General features: G+C 36.3%; 1 protein-coding gene across 1 annotated transcript; it reads right to left on the minus strand.

The window, feature by feature from the left end:
- Nucleotides 1–340: 340 nt before the first annotated feature.
- Nucleotides 341–1,813, minus strand: LOC131650123 (uncharacterized). Its single transcript, XM_058919853.1, has one exon. The coding sequence runs from the start codon at nt 1,811–1,813 to the stop codon at nt 341–343; it is 1,473 nt and encodes a 490-aa protein (XP_058775836.1).
- Nucleotides 1,814–26,010: the final 24,197 nt, after the last annotated feature.

Genomic DNA, 26,010 nt, shown 5'->3' on the forward strand with positions numbered 1-26,010 from the left:
CACCTTCCTTGCAAGCCACGTTAAAGTGCTCCTTTATAATACCGGGTCCCACCTTGTCTCCTAAAGAATTAATAGAAAAGTCCTTTCTATTTTTCTCTGCCAGCTGTATAAAGTTGCTAGTAGATAAAATGGGCTTTTGTAAACTATGGCCCACCTTCGAAATTGCATCTGGCCCAAATACCGTGGACCCCAATTCTGCCCTAACGTTATCAGAAGAAACAGGTTCTATCTCCTCAGACTCTGTCTCCCTCACCGCTTCCCTGTTTTCTTGAACCACCTTTCCATTAAATGCCACCTCCATTGAACAGTCCACCCTAGAAAGACTTTCACTGGAAAAACTCTATGATCTACTCTGCAAACCACCTTCAAGCTCTAAATCGTTCCTTTTGTGACTTACATCCTTGACCCCTTTCACATCAACCTTTACATGCTGCTTCTCTGAACACCTTCTCTCTCCACTTCTGACACAGACCGAAGGGTCACCATCGATTGCACCGTTGCCCTCGCCCCCTACCGGAGCCGGAAAATCAACCTGTTTTTCGCACCTCGCCGTTCGATCCACCTTTACCCGCACCTCCGAGCAAGACTCCGGTTCCGACCACTCATCATCCTCCGAAGCCACCGTCGAACCATCCATATCTCCCACCCTCACCGTCGCGTCTTCCTTCACCAAACAGTGGAAAGTCTCACCATCTATGAAAACCGCGATTTTTAGGTTAATCGTATCCAATTTGTCCGTGAAGATCATCAGATTAGTAACATCCATCCTTAGTTGTTGTTCCTCCAAAATCTCTCCATTGGCCACAACCCCAATGTCAGAAAGGAGAAGCTCACAAAATCTTCTATTCCTCACAAAGCATGGAATTCCGAAAATGGACACCCACACAGATCTGAAGCATTCAACGTCTTTCTTCTGCCACTTCCTCACCTCCTTGAACCATCTGTCTTTCCAAACCCAAGCTTCCGACAATAACCTATCCAGATCTCCATCCACCGTTTCTTCCAACAGGCAGAGATTTGGGCCCAAAGGGGTAGCTACCACTGTGAATATGCCCTCGGCCAAGAGACTTTTACTAACACCGAAAGCCATACCAGGTGATCTTGCTATTCCCACCATAGCTTTCCGGTATTTGTTTTGCTCCTCTAGGCTAGAGCTATAGATAAAAGTTTTGAATGTTTCCTCCTCCTTATTGCTTGCCTCCCCTGTTTTTAGGTTCTGATTGGATAACTTCAGGTTTATCCCCTTGTGATTGTTGAATTGCAGAGGTTTGTTTATCACTGTATCCGCATACGATCTGAACTGCTTGTTATGCTCGTCAACCCCTCCTGCCCTTCTTGAGAATCCATACCTCCCCGCTTCCTTTTGAAAGCCTTTGGTTAAACCTTCTTCATTACCTACTACATTGCCTTTAGAGAACACTTTTCTCTTCTCCAGGTTATCCTCCTTCAGATCCTTCCTTTTAAACTTAGACACATTGGCCTTTAACTTTCTTCCTTCGAGCCACAAGTTGTCCAATTTAACCTCCAATAATCCGACATTTTCAACCTCTGCGAATCTCATGAAACCGTACTTCTCGCCTCTCCAGTCCTTCTTAGGTGGAATTACAATTTCGTCCACCACACCTAGGTCCTTGAATTCGAAGAAAAGGTCCCTGGCTCTCCATCTGTTGTCAAAGTTTGTTATGAAGAATGAAGTGATAACACCCTTGGAGCCTTCTGTAGAATTTCTCAGGATATCCCACCTGCTACTAAAATTTGCAGACCTCCCCTTCCTCCTGACCTCTTGCCACCCTCCGCCAGTTTGGTTCTTCATAGTCTCATACGTGATTAACACAAGTTGTTGTTTGTTACTAAAATTTGCAGACCTCCCCTTGTTAGCCCAAAGTCTATTTTTAAATTGGACTGATTTTGATAAAATGTCTTTTATATCAATTGTTGCCAAACCGTTTTAATTGACTGGACACCGACTTTTATCACATTTCCACTTTGATTTTTTTTTCTATTTTTATATTATTCAAAATTATCAATCAATACAAAGAATGAGTTTTTGTGGTTATTCAGTAACAAATATAATTGTTTTTAATATATATGAAACATAAAGTAATAATATACATAAGGAATCAACGAAATCTCTTTTAAAACTTTCTTTTAAATGAAAATATAAACAACTTACCCTTTGACGAACTCGGGTTAAAATAATAATAATAATAATAATATTATTATTATTACTATTATTATTATTATTATTATTATTATTATTATTACTATGGTTAAATATGTTTTTAGTCCTTATAAAATTATCACTTTTGACTTTTAGTCCCTATAAACAAAATTAAATTTTAGTTCCTATAAAATTATTTTTGCACGCAGTTTTAGTCCCTCTACAAATATTAAAACTGCGTGTAAAAGTAATTTTATTGGGACTAAAAGTAAATCTTTTTTTTATAGGGACTAAAAATCAAAATTAAGATATTTATAAGGATCAATAACATATTTAACCCTTATTATTATTATTATTTACTATTATTTTTTTTCTTCTCTAGTTCATTATAAGCTTTGATAATAATACAATTCTTATCATTTTTTTATAAACAGAGGAGAAATTTCGATTAAGTATGAGTACAAAGGTACTACATCCAAGATACTAGGGATCCACAATAAAAATTACGTAAGTCCAGATTAAATTCCCATTTTAACTAATGATACTCAAAATCACCATCGACCTTAGCTAACAACCATTCTTATGTCTCAAATTTGACGTTAACTATAGCCTTTATCATTGACAATTCTTCTTTGAACAAAATATTCTCTCTATTGAAGCAATTGATCTAACACTTGGCAATGATACCTTAAATATAGGGGAACACTCTACTGGTAATTTGCGGGTTATAAAGGCGATCCGCAGGGTTTGAGCTTGGTTCTGATCTTGGGAAGAACCTACATAAGAGGGGCTTGATCGGGATTAATGTTAATCCTTCTTTTCTAGATGTGGCTGAGAACTTCCTCCTTTGTATGGTGTAGTCTCTTCCTTTTAAATTCATTTGGCTTCATGTGGGTGTTAATCCTAGGTTAGATTTTTCTTGGGAGCCCCTAGTTACCCTTATCTAGAGAAGGCTTAACTCTAGAAGTCATAGGTATCTCAGTCTCGGATGTAGGGTCACTCTCTTTAGTTCGATCCTCAATGTTATTCCCATTTTCTTCCTTTCGATCCTTTTGATTCCTACCAATGTTTGGAAGAAAATTGTTAGGATTAATATGAGGTTCCTTTGGGCAGGGATGAAAGGGGGTTCTAAGATTGCTTGGGTCAAGTGGTTTGCTGTGTGTGGGCCTAAAAAGGCAGGTGGGCTAGGGTTAGAGTTCTTCGTGTGGTCAATCTAGCCCTCCTGGCTAAGTGGTGTTGGCGTCTATTGTCTAGGTCTTCTAGGTTGTGGGTCGATATTTTGGTCTCTATACATGACCTATCCATAGTGGTTTCCTTAGATGGGGGCCGAGATTTAGAGTCTAATTTTGTCTCCTCCTGGTGGATAGATGTATCTTTCCTTAGGTCTAAGAATGATGATACCCCTAATTGGTTTGAGAATGGGTTTTGAGGAAGATTGGGTTTTGGGTTGCAGAGTTCTTTCTGGGAGGATATCGGGGTGGGTCCTATCCCTTTGAGATCGAGGTTTCATAGGCTTTTTACTATCTACCAAATACATTCCGCCAATATTTGGGAGATGGGGGGTTAGTAAATGGGAGGGTTGTTTAGGATTTTGCGTGGAGGAGAGATTTCTTCATTCATGAAGAATTGTTAGCGACCGAGTTTCTCCTTCTCCTTCATGACCTTCAGTTTTCCAAGGAAAGGGACTGTTTGGGCTGGAAATTCTCTAATGATGGGTTCTTCTCGGTCTCTACTACTTACTTGTCCTAGTTGGGCTCTCGGGATCTCCTTGAGACGCTTTTTTTGTGGGGGAATCCAAATCTCCCGCGGGTTTGGGAGAGTTGGCCCCCCTCAAAAATCTATATTTTCTATTGGTAAGTTTTGCAAGACAGGTTCTCGTCTCAGGAAAATATCTTTAAATGGGAGGTTATAAGAGAGTTTGGGGACTTTCTTGTATATTATGTGTTCACCGGTTGGAGAATGTGTCCCATTTATTTGTTACTTGTAATTTCTCGTCTGCTGTTTGGTATCGGGTGTTTGGATGGTTAGGCTTTCAGGTGGTTCTCCCTATGGTGTTGGGGAGTCTTTTTTAGTTAGTCTACTTGTTAGGAGGAAGGGCTAAGAAGAGGGGTGGATTTATCATGAATTGGAAGGCGGTGATTTGGTATATTTGGCTTGTGCGGAATGATAAGCTTTTCTCTGTTTCATCTTCTAATGTGAAAGAGGCGGAGGATAAGAGTATCCTTTTGGCCCGGTCTTGATATCTCAATACGTCTGGGCTGAACTCTCTCTCCTTCGCAAATTGGCCACAGAATCCTATCTTGTGCATTAGTCAATAGCAATTTGATTATTCTAGTCCACCCTTCTAACGGTTCGTGGTTTTGGAGTAACTTGTAGTTCTCTTCTTTAGTTTCTTTTCGCCTGGTGATTTGAGTTCTAGTTTGTACTTCGGTTGGTTGGTCAATGGTGTTTCGGAGCTCTGGTGGTGGACCTTTTTGCTGTGGTGGTGTTTCGTTTTCCATCAGTTTTTTTTTCAATTTTTTTCTTTTGCTGGGTGTTGCACCCCACAAATTTCCCTCCCAATTTTATTTCTAAATGGCTTAAGCTTCACACTCATGTACATATTCCCATTAGGATATTGACATAACTCAATAACTCGGCATCGGGATCAAGGATCTTGAAGTGTTAGGGCTTCTCTATTTCTTTGAGGCTCTCATCTTCTTTCAAGGTTGATTTAAGTTGTCTCGTTATCGCTTATGGTTGGAAGTTAAGGTTTTTATTCATGGTTACTGTGGACTTCTTTGTCATTAAGCTACGAGGTTATTCTCCTCTTCCCAGCGCCAGGTGGCAAGGTTTTCTCCAGGGATTAAGGATTAGTGTTTTAGACTTTTATGCTCAGAGTTTGTCAAGATAAGAGATACATTGGTTATTAATGCAAGAAGTTTTCTCGTTCAAGTCATAAGGCATGTTTCGTGGTAGAATTGAAGAATGGTCGAATAATTCAAATTCAAGGAGTTATGCTTATCAAGTGTTTTGCTTCAAAATGCAAGATAACTGGAACTTTGGATTCAAGTATAGAACTAAGGTTTTAATAAAGATCAAACGTGGCATACAAGGTTTTAATTCAAATTCTTATGCAAGTGTGGTGTACCAAGGTTTGTTGATTCAAGTGATCACATAAAATCAAATTTATGTTCAAGATTAATTGATTGAATCCAAGTTTCTTAAACATGTGATTTGTCAAGAAATAATTCAAGCTTTCTAAAATACGGAAAATTCATTCATATGGCCTTTTAGGAACATAAGTTTCAAGATTCAAGTTCATCCATCATTACAACTTCAATTCTGAAAAATTTGAACAAAAAATAAAGAAAAGTATATTCAAGTCATAGGAGTTTTCATTAATTAGAAAGTCCAAGTTACATTTTACAAACACCATCTTTTCATTCAAAAGTTACAAGTAATCTGGTAGATTGTTCCCTTTCATTTTGAAACATTACACAAAAGAGAAAGAGAGTACATCAAAATATCTTGGAGTATACATTTGCTAAGCTTCAAGTTGCCACTCAAATAACATTCATGACCAAGCTTGACTTCACGTCTTCAATCGAATTTCCAACATATACCTTGGACCTTGTTTCAAACTTTGATACCAAATCTAACCAGTCCATAATACCTGCATAACGAAATTCTACACTAGAAATAAGTCTCAATTCTAAATAAAACAAAATAAAGCAAGTCGAACTCCAAAATAAAATCGATACCAACCTGCTAGCTCATCAAAACTGGCATAAAATCGAACTTGCATCCAAATAAAACCAAGCCTGCAATATCATTAAACCGAATTTGCATAACTGGTTCGACAAAAAGTCGCAGTTCCGAAACAATTTAAACAAACAGCTCGGCATTCAATTCTAATAATACAAAATCTGCATAGAAAAAAGACGTTCACCTGCACCTAAAATCGAACCGATCCCCGGTTGAATACAAATAAAAAACCCTACATGAATAAAAAAGCAACATAATAGAACTTGGGGAAAGAAAAAGCTATAACAGAAAATGAAGAGAATAAAATCTGGTAACTGAATGATAACAAACTTGTAACAGAAATTCCTCTGGGATCTCCCATCTGGATCCACTCTTCATCTTCATCAAGCATCTTGAGAAACTCTCTCCTTCTAATTCTCCAAATCAAAAGATTCAACACTCCCTTCAATGCTCTCGATCATTCATTCCCTATTTTGATTTATTAATCCTTCACCTCTATCCTCTATCGTCGATCTCCAATATCTCATCACCAATCTTCAACAATTAACAATTCTGCAGAAAATCATAAAGAGATTCATCTTCTTTTTCTCAAAAATCGTGAACCTTCAATATAGTCCTCAAGTTTCTCTGCAACTTCAATATCATCATAGCCAAATCTGCAAAAATCACTTCATCAATCTTGTTGAAACAACATACATAGAGAAACTTGCAAATCTATGGATTTTGACGTTTAACAAAGTACACTTTATATATGTTACTTATAAAGAAATCATAAATACGTTAACTACAAAACTTTTACTAACATTTCATTTATTAATGAAAATGAATGTGCTGCAAGTTCAATATCAAAAATAATAAATTATAGGAAATCTTTTGCAACATAATTGTCTAAGTGAGTTTCAGTAACTGACAAATTATTCAAATTGAATTCAAACAGAACAATTAATTATATTCAATTGAATGTATGGCTATTAATCATAATCAAGCTCAAGTCTTACTATACTTATTTATTCTAAACTAAATTTGAAATTCGAACATGATGAGTTATGACGAGAATGATAAATTGAGTAAGTATACAAAAATAAATAATAAATTATACATTGATAAAGACATAATACTTTTTTCCTCATATCTCAAATCATCTATACTATTTATCACGTCTGTACATTTTGGAGAATCAAGCCCATTTAACACAATTAAATAACCTAATATCACTAAGTCATATGTCATACATTTGCAAGATTCATGAATATGAAGCGAAATATATGTTTAAAATTACTTGGTATAATAAATCAATAAATAACTTAGCCATAAGAAAGAAGATGAAAAATGTATAATGTATAAATATTTATTTACCTCTATCTTCATTGAGCCTGTAATGTGTAGATGTTGTAGGATGCTTAAAACTTATTAAATATATTACATACTTAAATATTTGACTAGATGAATGCTACATTAGTAAACATTATAATACCAATTATGATATAATTCTACCAATTTAATCATATCAATATCAATGTAAATAATAGACTTTTCATCATTTCCATTCAATTGTAGTATTAAACTCCAAATGCATGCATACACCTATATCTAAGATAAATAAATACATAGTATTTGCAAAGTGAGTATATTAATGGCATTAAATTAGTTTTTACTAATCCTCAACCAAAATATTATTAACAAGTAATCAAGAAAGTAATGTGAAAATACCTCATCCCTAAGCATGTTCCTCCGCGCCCTAAGTGGATGATTATTTCTCATGAGAATGTGGTTATTACCACGAAGATGATTCCTTGATCTAGCCAATGTTGTACTGGTCTGCATGTGTTGGTCAAATTCTACAACAGCACTCAATCCTGGTTCAGGTGGAGCTGGTAGAGATTTTAGGTGGTAACTACTTATTTAAGGATCAAAAGGCGGCTGTGGTTATCGTGGTATAGAAGTTTTTGGTCGCACATGAACAATAGACATAGTGGGAAATTGATCCACACGATATCCTGGTAAAGGCCTTGCATGTTGTTGAACATTTATGGTACTATGAACAAATGTATCATTAATTCTTGCAATTTGTCGAACATCGGTTAATTATGTGAGACTCTCTCATATTATAAATTTGTGTTGCACTTACACCAGATCGTTCAGTTGCTCTTGCAACATACTTGAAAACACACTATTACCATTGTAATTGTATCATGTTGATAATGTAGTTGAAGATATTAAAGATATGTTATTGTTCACTTTGTCTTGATAAAAAGTGGGAGGACCTGGATTTATGCGTCTTCTTGAGGTTCCACCAACTTTTTAACTTTGATTTAAACTCACTCCTCTCACAAAATTCGGTGATCTATTTCTCTTGGACGAAGTATTACCAGTACTGGTAGAAGTAACAATAATAGGTGTAACAATTTTGTTATTTCTACCATTATTGAATGAAGTATAACTACCATTACTATTATTTCTTGTTCTACTTTGAACTTGATGTTAGTTAGGTGAAGCAACTCAAAGTTGTCCAATGCTTGGAAACATAGATGTTGGCCTGCATGTTGTATTGACACACCAGGAAATACTTCTTCTGGTAGTATGAACTAATATGAGAGTTGAACCAAAAAGTCATGGTGGGGAAGAGTCGAAAGAATGAGGTGTCTCATTATCATTATAATTAGTGAGATTGACAGTTGTTGTAAGTACCATAGCGGAAGGATAATGATTATCTTTAGTAGAACAAATAGTAGTAGTTTTTGTTGTGATATTGATGGTTGTTGTGTTTGCCCCACTCCTGTTCCTCTTCACACAAACACAACAAAAACTACTAATATACATTCTATTGATGATAACCATTTTCTTCTGCTATGGTACTTCCAACCATCAATATCATTAATTATAATGATAATCAGACTCCTCTTTCTTCCGGCTCATCCCCACCGAGACTCTTTGGTTCACCTCTCACTTTAGTTTCTACTACTAGAAGGAGTATTGCCCTCTGTATCAATTAAACATGCATACCATCATCTTTTTTTTTAAACATTGGACAACTTGGAATTGCTCCATCAGACTATCATCAAGTTCAAAGTAGAACAAGAAATAATAATGGCAGTTCTACTTCATTCAATAATGGTAGAAATAACAACGTTGTTGCACCTGCTACTGTTACTTCTACTGGTACTAGTAATGCTTCGTTCTAGAGAAGTAGATCACCAGATTTTGTGAGACGAGAGTGTTAAAATCAAAGTTCACAAGTTGGTTGAAACATAAGAAGACTCACAAATCCCCCTCTTCCTACTTTTCAACCAGAAATGTTAACATGTGAACTCCTTAACAACTTCATTATCAACTCCATTATCAAAATAGGATAGGTATACCTTTCGTTAGATTTTTTTTCTTTTTGATGGGGCTAACTTAGTTGTCATTTTTGTGATCTCTTTGTATTATCTTTTCTTTTTCAATATGAGCCTTCATTAAAAAAAAAAATTGTTAGTGTAATGGAAAATCATATAAAATAATAATAATAGATTTTTTAAAATATTGTTGAACAGAAAATTTTTATTAAATAAAATGACACCAATCGTAATCTACACTTCTCTCAAAAATAACTGAAGTAAACTTTAAATTGAAAACTTCTTCCACATGAAAAATAATTGATAATTCAAGTTTTACTAATAAACTGGACAGAGTTTTGTTAAAGACCAAAAATAAAAGCACAAATGTGACCTCAAAGTTTATTATTTTTCTGGAAATTAACTATACAACTGTAAAATTCAATTCTACGACCCACTATACATTAGACAGCAGTAATAATGAAAAATATAAGATTATAAGTGAACTTCTTCTACCTAGTTCAGACGAAAATGATTATAAGATAATAAAAAAAAGGAAAATATGAAGTTTAATATCACGCATGAAAATAAAAAGTTTAGTTCAAGAAAATATACCTCAATAGATGAGTAGCTTTGAGAATGGATTGAGGCTAGGAACCAACAACCGATCAATGCTACCGCAATATCACACTGGAAATTCTCTGTTACTGTAATATGAAATGTGAAAATGAAATTAGGGAGAGCTTTAATTTATAGATAGAATTTTTGTTTTTTATATAGATTTAGATATTATTTTAATTCATTTTTTAATATATAATTTTATAGAAAATTCATATTTATAAAATAATTCAAGGTAATTAGCTAATATTTTGTCTAAATTCATCCTGCACCTCAGGTACCAACATTTTTTTTTAAAAAAATTCCATAAATAATTGATACCATCTTTAGAATTAAAAACAATATATTTAATATATATGTCAGATAGTCAAAATATATTATATATTAAATTAATTTTAGTTTATAAGAATAAATACAGAGAATAAACTTTATAAAGATATATTCCTAATTTACACATTGTAGTTATATTAAAATAAATTTTAATTTTAATTTAACTATATAAATTGGACTGATTTTGATAAAATGTCTTTTATATCAATTGTTACCAAACCGTTTAAATTGACTGGACACCAACTTTTATCACATTTCCACTTAGATTTTTTTTCTATCTTTATATTATTCAAAATTATCAATCAATACAAAGAATGTGTTTTTGTGGTTATTCAGTAACAAATATAATTGTTTTTAATATTATATGAAACATAAAGTAATAATATACATAAGGAATCAACAACATCTCTTTTAAAACTTTCTTTTAAATGAAAATATAAACGACTTACCCTTTGACGAACTCGGGTTAAAATATTATTATTATTATTATTATTATTATTATTATTATTATTATTATTATTATTATGATGGTTAAAATAAGTTTCTAGTCCTTATAAAATTATCACTTTTGACTTTTAGTTCCTATAAACAAAATTAAATTTTAGTTCCTATAAAATTATTTTTGTACGCAGTTTTAGTCCCTCTATAAATATTAAAACTGCGTGTAAAAGTAATTTTATAGGGACTAAAAGTAAATCTTTATTTATGGGGACTAAAAATCAAAATTAAGATATTTCATAAGGATCAATAACATGTTTAACCCTTATTATTATTATTTACTTTTATTTTTTTCTTCCCTAGTTCATTATAAGCTTTGATAATAATACAATTCTTATCATTTTTTTATAAACAGAGGAGAAATTTCAATTAAGTATGAGTACAAAGGTACTACATCCAAGATCCTAGGGATCCACACTAAAAATTACGTAAGTCCAAATTAAATTCCCAGTTTAACTAATGTTACTCAAAATCACCATCGACCTTAGCTAACAACCATTCTTATGTCTAAAATTTGACCTTAACTATAGCCTTTATCATTGACAATTCTTCTTTGAACAAAATATTCTTTCTATTGAAGCAATTGATCTAACACTTGACAATGATACCTTAAATATAGGGGAACACTCTACTGGTAATTTGCGGGTTATAAAGGCGATCCGCAGGGTTTGAGCTTGGTTCTGATCTTGAGATGAACCTACATAAGAGGGGCTTGATCGGGATTAATGTTAACCCTTCTTTTCTAGGTGTGGCTGAGAACTTCCTCCTTTGTATGGTGTAGTCTCTTCCTTTTAAATGCATTTGGCTTCATATGGGTGTTAATCCTAGGTTAGATTCTTCTTGGGAGCCCCTAGTTACCCTTATCTAGAGAAGGCTTAACTCTAGGAGTCATAGGTATCTCAGTCTCGGATGTAGGGTCACTCTCTTTAGTTCGGTCCTCATTGTTATTCCCATTTTCTTCCTATCGATCCTTATGATTCCTACCAAAGTTTGGAAGAAAATTGTTAGGATTAATATGAGGTTCCTTTGGGCAGGGATGAAAGGGGGTTCTAAGATTGTTTGGGTCAAGTGGTTTGCTGTGTGTAGGCCTAAAAAGGCAGGTGGGCTAGGGTTAGAGTTCTTTGTGTGGTCAATCTAGCCCTCCTGGCTAAGGGGTGTTGGCGTCTCTTGTCTAGGTCTTCTAGGTTGTGGGTCGATATTTTGGTCTCTATACATGGCCTATCCATAGTGGTTTCCTTAGATGGGGGCCGAGCTTTAGAGTCTAATTTTGTCTCCTCCTGGTGGATAGATGTATATTTCCTTAGGTCTAAGAATGATGATCGCCCTAATTGGTTTGGGAATGAGTTGTTGAGGAAGATTGGGTTTGGGTTGCAGACTTCTTTCTGGGAAGATATCGGGGTGGGTCCTATCCCTTTGAGATCGATGTTTCATAGGCTTTTTACTATCTCCCAAAGATAATCCGCCAATATTTGGGAGATGGGGAGGTTAGTAAATGGGAGGGTTGTTTAGGATTTTGGGTGGAGGAGAGATTTCTTCATTCATGAAGAATTGTTAGCCACCGAGTTTCTCCTTCTCCTTCATGACTTTCAGTTTTCCAAGGAAAGGGACTGTTTGGGCTGGAAATTCTCGAATGATGGGTTCTTCTCGGTCTCTTCTACTTACTTGTCCTAGTTGGGCTCTCGGGATCTCCTTGAGACCCTTTTTTTGGGGGGGAATCCAAATCTCTCGCGGGTTTGGGAGAGTTGGGCCCCCTCAAAAATCTATAATTTCTATTGGTATGTTTTGCAAGACAGGTTCTCGTCTCTGGAAAATATCTTTAAATGGGAGGTTATTAGAGAGTTTGGGGGCTTTCTTGTATATTATGTGTTCACCGGTTGGAGTATGTGTCCCATTTATTTGTTACTTGTAATTTCTCGTCTGCTGTTTGGTATCGGGTGTTTGGATGGTTAGGCTTTCAGGTGGTTCTCCCTAGGGTGTTAGGGAGTCTTTTTTAGTTTGTCTACTTGTTAGGAGGAAGGGCTAAGAAGAGGGGTGGTTTTATTATGAATAGGAAGGCGGTGATTTGGTATATTTGGCTTGTGCGGAATGATAAGCTTTTTTCTGTTTAATCTTCTAATGTGAAAGAGGTGGAGGATAAGAGTATCCTTTTGGCCCGGTCTTGATATCTCAATACGTCTGGGCTGAACTCTCTCTCCTTCGCAAATTGGCCACGGTATCCTATCTTGTGCATTGGTCAATAGCAATTTGATTAGTCTAGTCCACCCCTCTAGCGGTTCGTGGTTTTGGAGTAACCTATAGTTCTCTTCTTTAGTTTCTATTCACCTGGTGGTTTGAGTTCTAGTTTGTACTTCGGTTGGTTGGTCAGTGGTGTTTCGGAGCTCTGGTGGTGGGCCTTTTTGCTGTGGTGGTGTTTCGTTTTTCTTCAATTGTTTTTTCTATTTTTTCTTTTGTTGGGTGTTGCACCCCAAAAATTTCCCTCCCAATTTTATTTCTAAATGGCTATTGAAAGTATTTTGGGTAAATATTTTCTAATATATCGTATCCACAGAGACTGAGTAATATTGCTGTCGTTCTATAGTCGAATTATAATGAGTCAGTGAAAAGTATTGGTTTTGATTGCTTAATCTCGATTTGCAATCAACAGAATAATTATTGAATGATAAAAAGCTTAAAGATGAATAACAATGGTGAATGAATATGTTGAATTCTAGGGTTCATCAACCTATTCATATGCAATAATCAATTTATCCACAAGTGAACATTATCTAAGTTATTATCTTCATTCATCCTCAAAACTGATATTATGTCTAATGATCAATCTAGAACCACCTCTACCGGTATGATATTCGATCTCTCAGAATAACTATAAAGATAAAGGGAATTAACCGCGATGATTTATGAAAACTTCTTCAAAATCTCATCTCTAAGTATTAATCAACAAGTCAATGTAAAAACCTAGGGCAAAAGTATAAACCCTATCTCTCGATTGATAGTTCAACAATGATATAAAATAAAAGCAAGGTTTTTAATTGATAATAAAACTTAAACTATTGTTCACAGGAATTAATCAAAGTAATTGCATCTTCATAGGTTAACTACTACCTTAAACTCAACACAATGGGGTTTAGCTCTCCATAGCCATGAAGAACACACAAGGTTTCATGGAAGGATTCATCTTCATCAAGGGAATGTCTTCAATTGATGTTGATGTCTCCGTCGGAAGTGGTTTTAAGCTCTAGAATAGGATTGCTCTCTCAATTTCGTTCACCAAAAGATCTCCCTCTTATGAGGATTAAGGCTTCTATTTATAACAATTTATCCTTGTAACGCAGCCACCGTGCCTCGGCACGTATTGGCGCGGCGCTAACCCAAGTCAGAGGGGACGGCGCGTCTCGCCCCTTATTGGCGCGGCTCGGCCTTTGTTTCACCTTCCTTCTTTGTGATTCATCCTCTCCAGAAGCTCTGCGCCTGCGTGTTTCTTCGTCTTTACTTCTCAACTTCAATATCTGCACAAATAACATCCAAAGTGACGCAAGTTGTTCTACAATTAGCATCGAACCTCTAAAGTTCCATTCTAACCGAAAAATCCTTAAAAAGCACAAGAAATGTTCGCTTTCAGCTCAAAAGGTAGTTAATTTGACAAATGAAAATGTAACACCCTTCTAAACCCCGCGGCAATTAAACAATTAAATCAGAGTTACATGCACAAGGGCGTCACAATTAATAATAAAATAAAACAACATCTGTCATAGTCATGCATTCACTGAAGGAAAACGTCTTAACATAACTCATAAATCAAATAACTCATGTTTACACAGCGGAATAATCATCGACTAGCATCACATCATTAATGCTTCCAATCCTCAAAATAAATTAAACAAAACAGAGTTAATGTCATAAACTTAAAAACAGCGTTTCCCAGTGTTACACCTATCAGAGCATGACCCGACGCTAACCGACACATTGACTCATGAGCTAATCCTCACCGAGTCGAAGCCGTTATCCTCAATCTGAAAAATATAGTGTAAGGGTGAGTCTCATTCGCAATTACCAAATATTATTGCATTATAAATAACAGTACATTAACAGTTATATTATTCACCCATCTCATCTATATCCAGATCGTCCATCAACATACATACACATATTATCACAATAATATAAGAGTATACATATAGTCATGTTATCAAATCCAGGAAAATGAATGCAACTGACTCTATGCATGTGGTACCAATCATCATCAATGGGAATCACCCACCGACCGATCTATCATCATCCAGATACGGCCCTGCCAGCACAAATTCCACACAATGGGAATTCTGCCATTCACTGAATCCTCACATCATCTAGGATTCAGCCCTCTTCAATGCTTATGAATGCATGCAGACATATATATAACATACTTTCATCATCTCCACTCTATGAGTAGCATCATCTATACTCATTTCATCATCATCATCATCATTACTAAGCATGTTCATATATACATTAACATCATTCAATACAATCAATCATCAGTAAACCACAGAATCACATCACAAGGTTTACACAGTCTCAAACACCACACAAAACAGGTCTACAGATCGAAAGTTACACATCATTGAACTTTCCAGAAAATTCACAAAACAGAATTTTACACATGCAACGACCATACGCGTATCATATAGCCTATACGCATCCATACGCGTATCACCATGCCTCATATGCGTATCATACGCATTTCATCAGAATCCAGAATGGCCTAAAACCAACCCATACGCGTATCAGCCTTGCCATACGCGTATCACCAGGACCAATTTCCTCTTTAAAAATTTCCATACGCGTATGAGCATCCTCATACGCTCCCTATACGCAAATCATCAGTACAGGGTATTTGGGACAGGGCACCTGCGTATCATACGTGTATAGCCCCTTGGGAGTGTCCCTCATACGCGTATGACTTCATCCCATACGCGTATGACACTGTTCCATACGCGAAACACCAGAAAATGTCCAGAACCTGCAATTTCGTAACAGTCCAAAACCCACTCGTTTCTACTCATACCAGTCCACGATTTTGAGTCTAAAACAGTCCGATTTCACGTTTTCATTCACAGGATTCATTCAGACAAACTAATATATCATCATATATCAATCAAACACATCCAAATCCCGAAATCTAACCCAATTCTTAGAACCCCAAAACCTAACTCTGACATACCAACAGAATTGACTCAACAACACAACTATTCATACACTATTCATCTATAATCACGATAAGAGATGATAATTGGAAGAGTCCCCCCTTACCTTAGCCAAATTCTTGCTCTTTGGTCTCTTCCTCTTTGTTCCTCTTCTATGTTCTTCGTGTTCCAACTTCTCTCTTTTCACGTTCTGTTCCTTCTTTCCCAATTCTAATTATTTTATGAAAAATAATATTAAATTAGTAAGGGCTTTACTACACCACACCCCCTCTTCTTACTAATCTCACACATGACCCAAATGCTATTAACCATCAATTTTTCCATTATTTTCATAAAATCCATAATAATAATAATTATTAATCTAATATTCAAATTAAATTAAAATTAAAATTATACTGGTGTTACAACTCTCCCCCACTAAAAGAGTTTTCGTCCTCGAAAACATACCTTAGGTAAAGAGCTCTGGATAAGAATCCTTCATCTGGCCCTCTAGCTCCCAGGTAACATTTCCTTCAGCCGGTCCTCCCCAAGCTACTCTGACTAAAGCTATTTCCTTACCACGCAATTGCTTCAGCCTTCGATCCTCAATCCTCACAGGCAATGCCTCAACCGTTAAGTTGTCTTTTACCTGTACATCATCTACTTGGATCACATGGGACGGATCTGAAATGTATTTCCTCAACTGAGACACATGAAACACATCATGCAAGTTTGCAAGCATCAGCGGTAAAGTGACACGATATGCCACTTCTCCCACTCTTTCAGAAATTTGGAATGGTCCAATAAAACGTGGAGTCAACTTCTTTGACTTCAATGCCCGACCAATACCTGTCATAGGAGTAACTCTCATAAACACATGGTCTCCCTCTTGAAACTCAAGTGTTTTCCTCCTCTTGTCATGATAACTCTTCTGACGACTCTGAGAAGCTTTCATCTTCTCTTGAATCATCTTAATCTTCTCTGTGGTCTCTTGTACAATTTCTAGACCAATCACAGCACTCTCACCAGATTCGTACCAACACAACGGCGTCCTACACCTCCTACCATACAAAGCCTCAAACGGAGCCATACCGATACTCGAATGATAACTGTTGTTGTAGGTAAACTCAATCAAAGGCAGATAACTATCCCAAGTACCTCCTTTTTCTAACACACAAGCACGCAACAAATCCTCTAACGACTGAATTCTCCTCTCAGTCTGTCCATCAGTCTGCGGATGATAAGCAGAACTTAGTCTCAGCTTAGTACCCAAAGCTTTCTACAAACCTTCCCAGAACTTAGACGTAAACCTCGGATCTCTGTCTGACACGATACTTGAAGGAATACCATGTAGACTAACTATCTTCTCAATATACAACTGAGCTAGCTTCTCCATCGGATAATCCATTCTCACTGGTATAAAATGTGCAGACTTCGTCAATCTGTCCACCACGACCCAGATAGCTTCACAATTTCTGACAGTTCTCGGCAAACCCGAAACAAAATCCATCGATATGCTATCCCACTTCCACTCAGGAATAAACATCGGTTGCATAAACCCAGATGGCTTCTGATGCTCAATTTTTGACTTCTGGCACGTCAAACAAGAGTACACAAACTCAGCAATTTCCTTCTTCATTCCAGGCCACCAAAACAACTTTTTCAAATCATGATACATCTTGGTAGCACCAGGATGAATGCTCAACCCACTACGGTGTCCTTCTTCCAAAATACGTTTTCGTAGTTCAGCAACATCAGGAACACAAACTCGGTCACCAAACCTCAGTATACCATTCTCGTCAATTATGAATTCGCCACTCTTGCCTTGATTAATCAAAGTCAACTTATCGATCAATTCAACATCAGCTTTCTGACCCTCTCTGATCTCTTCAAGAATACCGCTAGTCAGCTTCAGCATACCCAATTTGACACTAGTAGGAGTGCCTTCACACACCAAACTCAAGTCTCTGAATTGTTCAATCAGATCCAATTCCTTCACCATTAGCATAGACATATGCAAGGTCTTCCTACTCAATGCATCAGCAACAACGTTTGCCTTACCCGGATGGTAATTCAAACCAAAATCATAGTCTTTCAGAAATTCTAACCACCTTCTCTGTCTCATATTCAACTCTTTCTGATCAAAGAGATACTTTAGGCTCTTATGAGCGCTGAATACTTCAAATCTCGAACCATACAAATAGTGCCGCCACAACTTCAAAACAAAAACTACAGCTGCCAACTCCAAATCATGAGTCGGATAATTCCTTTCATGTACTTTGAGTTGTCTCGACGCATAAGCGGCTACTTGTTGATTTTGCATCAATACGCCACCTAAACCCATCAGTGATGCATCACAATAAACCACGAATGATTCTGTCGGATTCGGCAAAATCAAGATATGAGCACTAGTCAACCTCCTCTTCAGCTCATGGAATCCTTCTTCACACTTTGCATCCCAAATAAAAGCTTGTCCCTTCCTGGTTAGTTTAGTTAACGGCAATGCTAACTTTGAAAATCCTTCAATAAACTTTCTGTAGTAACCTGCAAGACCAAGAAAGCTACGAATCTTTGACACTGTCTTCGGAGCTTCCCACTGAGACACAGCTTCTATCTTTGTAGGATCAACAGCAATACCATTCTTAGAAATCACATGCCCAAGAAAACTGACTTCCCCTAACCAGAATTCACACTTCGACAGCTTGGCAAAAAGTTGCTTCTCTTTTAACAGTTCCAATACCGTTCTGAGATGATCGGCATGCTCTTCCTCATCCTTAGAGTATATTAGGATGTCATCTATAAACACCACCACGAACTTATCGAGATAAGGATGAAAGATCCTGTTCATATACTCCATAAAAACACCAGGTGCATTAGTAACTCCAAACGGCATTACAGAATACTCATAATGTCCATACCTTGTTCTAAAAGCAGTCTTCTGAATATCGTCATCTTTCACACGTATCTGATGATACCCAGACCTCAGATCAATTTTGCTAAACACACGCGCTCCAACCAACTGATCCATCAAATCATCAATCCTCGGTAAAGGATACCAATTCCTTATAGTAACCTTGTTCAATTGTCTGTAATCTACACACAGCCTCATCGAACCTTCTTTCTTCTTCACTAGTAACACAGGCGCACCCCACGGAGAAACACTAGGACAAATGAATTTCTTCTCCAGCAATTCTTCTAACTGCTTCTTCAGTTCGGCCAACTCAGACGGCGACATACAATATGGTGCCATCGACACTAGACTAGTTCCCGGAATTAAATCAATAGAAAACTCCACTTCTCTTTCCGGTGGTAATTCATTCACATCTTCTGGAAAAACTTCTGGAAATTCACACACCACAGGTAATTCGCTACTCGCCACTTTTTCTTTCACATTCATCAATGTGAACAACATAAACACCGTTGCACCATCCCCGATAGCCTCATTCACCTGTCTAGCTGTCATTTCCAGATTATCAGTACTAACCTTTTCGGGAAAAATTACCGTCTTCGCAAAACAGTTGATATGAACACGGTTGAACTCCAACCAGTTCATTCCCAGGATTGCATCGAGTTGTTTCAACGGAAGGCACACTAAGTCCATCCCGAATTCTCTGCCAAAAATGTCAACCGGACAATTCAAGCATGCAGACGAAGTAGTTACTGAACCCGACGCAGGAGTGTCAATAACCATACTTCCATTTATATCAGATATCTCAAGATTCAACCTCATAGCACAATCCAAAGAAATAAAAGAATGAGTTGCTCCAGTATCAATAATTGCAACTAAAGGTGCGCCATGAATGAAACACGTACCTTTAATCAGTCTGTCTTCTGGAGTAGTCTCTGACCCGGTCAAAACAAAAACCTTTCCTCCCGATTGGTTTTTCTTTGGCTTGGTACAATTCGGACTAATGTGACCCTCTTTACCACAGTTGTAACAAGTCACACTCTTCCTCTTACAATCAGCAGCAATATGACCCACCTGGTCACACTTGTAACATTTCTTCTGATCATTCTTACACTCATTCCGATGATGTCCCACCTCACCACAATTGTAACATCTGATACGAGCACTAGAATCTCCCCCACTGGGTTTCTTCCAATCAGCAGACTTACCTCTACCATATGGTTTACCTCTATCCATAGGCTTCTTCCCTTTTCTGTCAACTAACTCGCGAGAGTGAGATGACTTCAGCTTGATATTATCCTCCTCAAAAATCCTGCTACAATCCACTAAGTCAACAAACCTCTGAATCCTCTGGTACCTAATACCCTGCTTGATCTCATCACGAAGACCATTCTCAAACTTGACACATTTTGAGAACTCACTAGCTTCATCATTGTTGTAGTGTACATAATACTTTGCCAGCTCCACAAACTTTGCAGCATACTCTGGTACCGTCATGTTACCTTGGACCAGCTCCAGAAATCAAACCTCTTTTCTGCCCCTGACATCCTCAGGAAAATACCTCCTCAGAAATTCCCTCTTGAATATAGCCCAAGTAACTTCTAAGCCATCAGCATCCAGTTCAGCTCTGGTTGCTAACCACCAGTCATCAGCCTCTTCAGATAACATGTGAGTGCCATACCTCACCTTGAGGTTCTCAGCACAATCAATGACTCTGAAAATCCTCTCGATCTCTTTGAGCCATTTCTGAGCACCCTCAGGATCATGCGTGCCCTTGAACAATGGAGGATTGTTCCTCTGAAAATTCCCCAATTGCCTATCAGCACCAATCCCTGCTCCTACAGCTCCCCCTCCAAGCACACCAGCAATCATGCCCAGAGCTTCATCAGTAGCATCATCATTTCTTCCACCTCCTCCAGCCATTGCTCAGCTTAATCACAAACAATTCAGTCAGAAACAAAAGTATCGACAAATAACTCGTATTAGTCGCATACACAGAAAGACTGACGCTAAGACTCTGGTCACAACGACCGACTATGCTCTGATACCACTATTGTAACACCCTTCTAAACCCCGCGGAAATTAAACAATTAAATCAGAGTTACATGCACAAGGGCGTCACAATTAATAATAAAATAAAACAACATCTGTCATAGTCATGCATTCACTGAAGGAAAACGTCTTAACATAACTCATAAATCAAATAACTCATGTTTACACAGCGGAATAATCATCGACTAGCATCACATCATTAATGCTTCCAATCCTCAAAATAAATTAAACAAAACAGAGTTAATGTCATAAACTTAAAAACAGCGTTTCCCAGTGTTACACCTATCAGAGCATGACCCGACGCTAACCGACACATTGACTCATGAGCTAATCCTCACCGAGTCGAAGCCGCTATCCTCAATCTGAAAAATATAGTGTAAGGGTGAGTCTCATTCGCAATTAACAAATATTATTGCATTATAAATAACACTACATTAACAGTTATATTATTCACCCAACTCATCTATATCCAGATCGTCCATCAACATACATACACATATTATCACAATAATATAAGAGTATACATATAGTCATGTTATCAAATCCAGGCAAATGAATGCAACTGACTCTTTGCATGTGGTACCAATCATCATCAATGGGAATCATCCACCGACCGATCTATCATCATCCAGATCCGGCCCTGCCAGCACAAATTCCACACAATGGGAATTCTGCCATTCACTGAATCCTCTCATCATCTAGGATTCAGCCCTCTTCAATGCTTATGAATGCATGCAGACATATATATAACATACTTTCATCATCTCCACTCTATGAGTAGCATCATCTATACTCATTTCATCATCATCATCATCATTACTAAGCATGTTCATATATACATTAACATCATTCAATAAAATCAATCATCAGTAAACCACAGAATCACATCACAAGGTTTACACAGTCTCAAACAGCACACAAAACAGGTCTACATATCGAAAGTTACACATCATTGAACTTTCCAGAAAATTCACAAAACAGAATTTTACACATGCAACGACCATACGCGTATCATATAGCCTATACGCATCCATACGCGTATCACCATGCCTCATACGCGTATCATACGCATTTCATCAGAATCCAGAATGGCCTAAAACCAACCCATACGCGTATCAGCCTTGCCATACGCGTATCACCAGGACCAATTTCCTCTTTAAAAATTTCCATACGCGTATGAGCATCCTCATACGCTCCCTATACGCAAATCATCAGTACAGGGTATTTGGGACAGGGCACCTGCGTATCATACGTGTATAGCCCTTGGGAGTGTCCCTCATACGCGTATGACTTCATCCCATACGCGTATGACACTGTTCCATACGCGAAACACCAGAAAATGTCCAGAACCTGCAATTTCGTAACAGTCCAAAACCCACTCGTTTCTACTCATACCAGTCCACGATTTTGAGTCTAAAACAGTCCGATTTCACGTTTTCATTCACAGGATTCATTCATACAAACTAATATATCATCATATATCAATCAAACACATCCAAATCCCGAAATCTAACCCAATTCTTAGAACCCCAAAACCTAACTCTGACCTACCAACAGAATTGACTCAACAACACAACTATTCATACACTATTCATCTATAATCACGATAAGAGATGATAATTGGAAGAGTCCCCCCTTACCTTAGCCAAATTCTTGCTCTTTGGTCTCTTCCTCTTTGTTCCTCTTCTATGTTCTTCGTGTTCCAACTTCTCTCTTTTCACGTTCTGTTCCTTCTTTCCCAATTCTAATTATTTTATGAAAAATAATATTAAATTAGTAAGGGCTTTACTACACCACACCCCCTCTTCTTACTAATCTCACACATGGCCCAAATGCCATTAACCATCAATTTTTCCATTATTTTCATAAAATCCATAATAATAATAATTATTAATCTAATATTCAAATTAAATTAAAATTAAAATTATACGGGTGTTACAGAAAACACTACTAATTCACTCCTAACAATGGCTTAAGCTTCACACTCATGTACATATTCCCATTAGGATATTGACATAACTCTATAACTCGGCATCGGGATCAAGGATCTTGAAGTGTTAAGGTTTCTCTATTTCTTTGAGGCTCTCATCTTCTTTCAAGGTTGATTTAAGTTGTCTCTTTATCGCTTATGGTTGGAAGTTAACGTTTTTATTCATGGTTACTGTGGACTTCTTTGTCATTAAGCTACGGGGTTATTCTCCTCTTCGCAGCGCCAGGTGGCAAGGTTTTCTCCAGGGATTAAGGATTAGTGTTTTAGACTTTTGTGCTCAGAGTTTGTCAAGATAAGAGATACATTGCTTATTAATGCAAGAAGTTTTCTCGTTCAAGTCATAAGGCATGTTTCGTGGTACAATTGAAGAATGGTTGAATAATTCAAATTCAAGGAGTTATGCTTATCAAGTGTTTTGCTTCAAAATGCAAGATAACTGGAACTTTGGATTCAAGTATTGAACTAAGGTTTTACTAATGATCAAACGTGGCATACAAGGTTTTAATTCAAATTCTTGTGCAAGTGTGGTGTACCAAGGTTTGTTGATTCTAGTGATCACATAAAATCAAATTTATATTCAAGATTAATCGATTGAATCCAAGTTCTTAAACATGTGATTTGTCAAGAAATAATTCAAGCTTTGTTAAATATGGAAAATTCATTCATATGGCCTTTTAGGCACATAAGTTTCAAGATTCAAGTTCATCCATCATTACAACTTCAATTCTGAAAAATTTGAACAACAAAAAAGAAAAGTATATTCAAGTCAAAGGAGTTTTCATTCATTAGAAAGTCCTAGTTACATTTTACAAACAACATCTTTTCATTCAAAAGTTACAAGTAATCTGGTAGATCGTTCCCTTTCATTTTGAAACATTACACAAAAGAGAAAGAGAGTACATCAAAATATCTTGGAGCATACATTTGCTAAGCTTCATGTTGCCACTCAAATAACATTCATGACCAAGCTTGACTTCACGTCTTCAATCTAATTTCCAGCATATACCTTGGCCCTTGTTTCATACTGTGATACCAAATCTAACCAGTCCATAATACCTGCATAACGAAAATTCTACACCAGAAATAAGTCTCAATTCTAAATAAAACAAAATAAAGCTAGTCGAACTCCAAAATAAAATCGATACCAACCTGCTAGCTCATCAAAACTGGCATAAAATCGAACTTGCATCCAATTAAAACCAAGCCTGCAATATCATTAAACCGAATCTGCATAACTGGTTCGACAAGAAGTCGCAGTTCCGAAACAATTTAAACAAACAGCTCTGCATTCAATTCTAATAATACAAAATCTGCATAGAAAAAAGCGAATCACCTGCACCTAAAATCTAATCGATCCCCGGTTGAATACTAATAAAAAAACCCTACATGAATAAAAAAGCAACATAATAGAACTTGGGGAAAGTAAAAGCTATAATAGAAAATGAAGAGAATAAAATTTGGTAACTGAATGATAACAAACTTGTAACAGAAATTCCTCTGGGATCTCCCATCTGGATCCACTCTTCATCTTCATCAAGCATCTTAAAAAACTCTCTCCTTCTAATTCTCCAAATCAAAAGATTCAACACTCCCTTTAATGCTCTCGATCATTCATTCACAATTTTGATTTTTTAATCCTTCACCTCCGTCCTCTATCGTCGATCTCCAATATCTCATCACCAATCTTCAACAATTAACAATTTTGCAGAAAATCATAAAGAGATTCATCTTCTTTTTCTCAAAAATCGTGAACCTTCAATATAGTCTTCAAGCTTCTCTGCAACTTCAATATCATCATAGCCAAATCTTCAACAATCACTTCATCAATCTTGTTGAAACAACATACATAGAGAAACTTGCAAATCTATGGATTTTGACATTTAACAAAGTACACTTTATATATGTTACTTATAAAGAAATCATAAATGCGTTAACTACAAAACTTTTACTAACATTTCATATATCAATGAAAATGAATGTGCTTCAAGTTCAACATCAAAAATAATAAATTATAGGAAATCTTTTGCAACATAATTGTCTAAGTGAGTTTCCATAACTGACAAATTATTCAAATTGAATTCAAACAGAACAATTAATTATATTCAATTGAATGTATGGCTATTAATCATAATGAAGCTTAAGTCTTACTATACTTATTTATTCTAAACTAAATTTGAAATTCGAACATGATGAGTTATGACGAGAATGATAAATAGAGTAAGTATACAAAAATAAATAATAAATTATACATTGATAAAGGCATAATACTTTTTTCCTCATATCTCAAATCATCTATACTATTTATCACGTCGGTACATTTTGGAGAATCAAGCCCATTTAACACAATTAAATAACCTAATATCACTAAGTCATATGTCATACATTTGCAAGATTCATGAATATGAAGTGAAATATATGTTTAAAATTACTTAGTATAATAAATCAATAAATAACTTAGCCATAAGAAAGAAGATGAAAAATGTATAATGTATAAATATTTATTTACCTCTATCTTCATTGAGCCTGTAATGTGTAGATGTTGAAGGATGCTTAAAACCTATTACATATATTAAATACGTAAATATTTGACTAGATGAATGCTACATTAGTAAACATTATAATACCAATTATGATATAATTCTACCAATTTAATCATATCAATATCAATGTAAATAATATACTTTTCATTATTTCCATTCAATTGTAGTATTAAACTCCAAATGCATGCATACACCTATATCTAAGATAAATAAATACATAGTATTTGGAAAGTGAGTATATTAATTGCAGTAAATTAGTTGTTAATAATCCTCAACCAAAATATTATTAACAAGTAATCAAGAAAGTAATGTGAAAATACCTCATCCCTAAGCATGTTCCTCTGAGCCCTAAGTGGAGGATTAGTTCTCATGAGAATGTGGTTATTACCACGAAGATGATTCCTTGATCTAGCCAATGTTGTACTGGTCTGCATGTGTTGGTCAAATTCTACAACAGCACTCAATCCTGGTTCAGGTGGAGCTGGTGGAGACTTTAGGTGGTAACTACTTATTTAAGGATCAAAAGGCGGCTGTGGTTATCGTGGTATAGAAGTTTTTGGTCGCACATGAACAATAGACATAGTGCGAAATCGATCCACACGATATCCTGGTAAAGGCCTTGCATGTTGTTGAACATTTATGGTACTATGAACAACTGTATCATTAATTCTTGCAATTTTTCGAACATCG

Source organism: Vicia villosa, linkage group LG2 (genome assembly GCF_029867415.1).
Source record: "Vicia villosa cultivar HV-30 ecotype Madison, WI linkage group LG2, Vvil1.0, whole genome shotgun sequence".
Taxonomy (NCBI): Eukaryota; Viridiplantae; Streptophyta; class Magnoliopsida; order Fabales; family Fabaceae; genus Vicia; species Vicia villosa.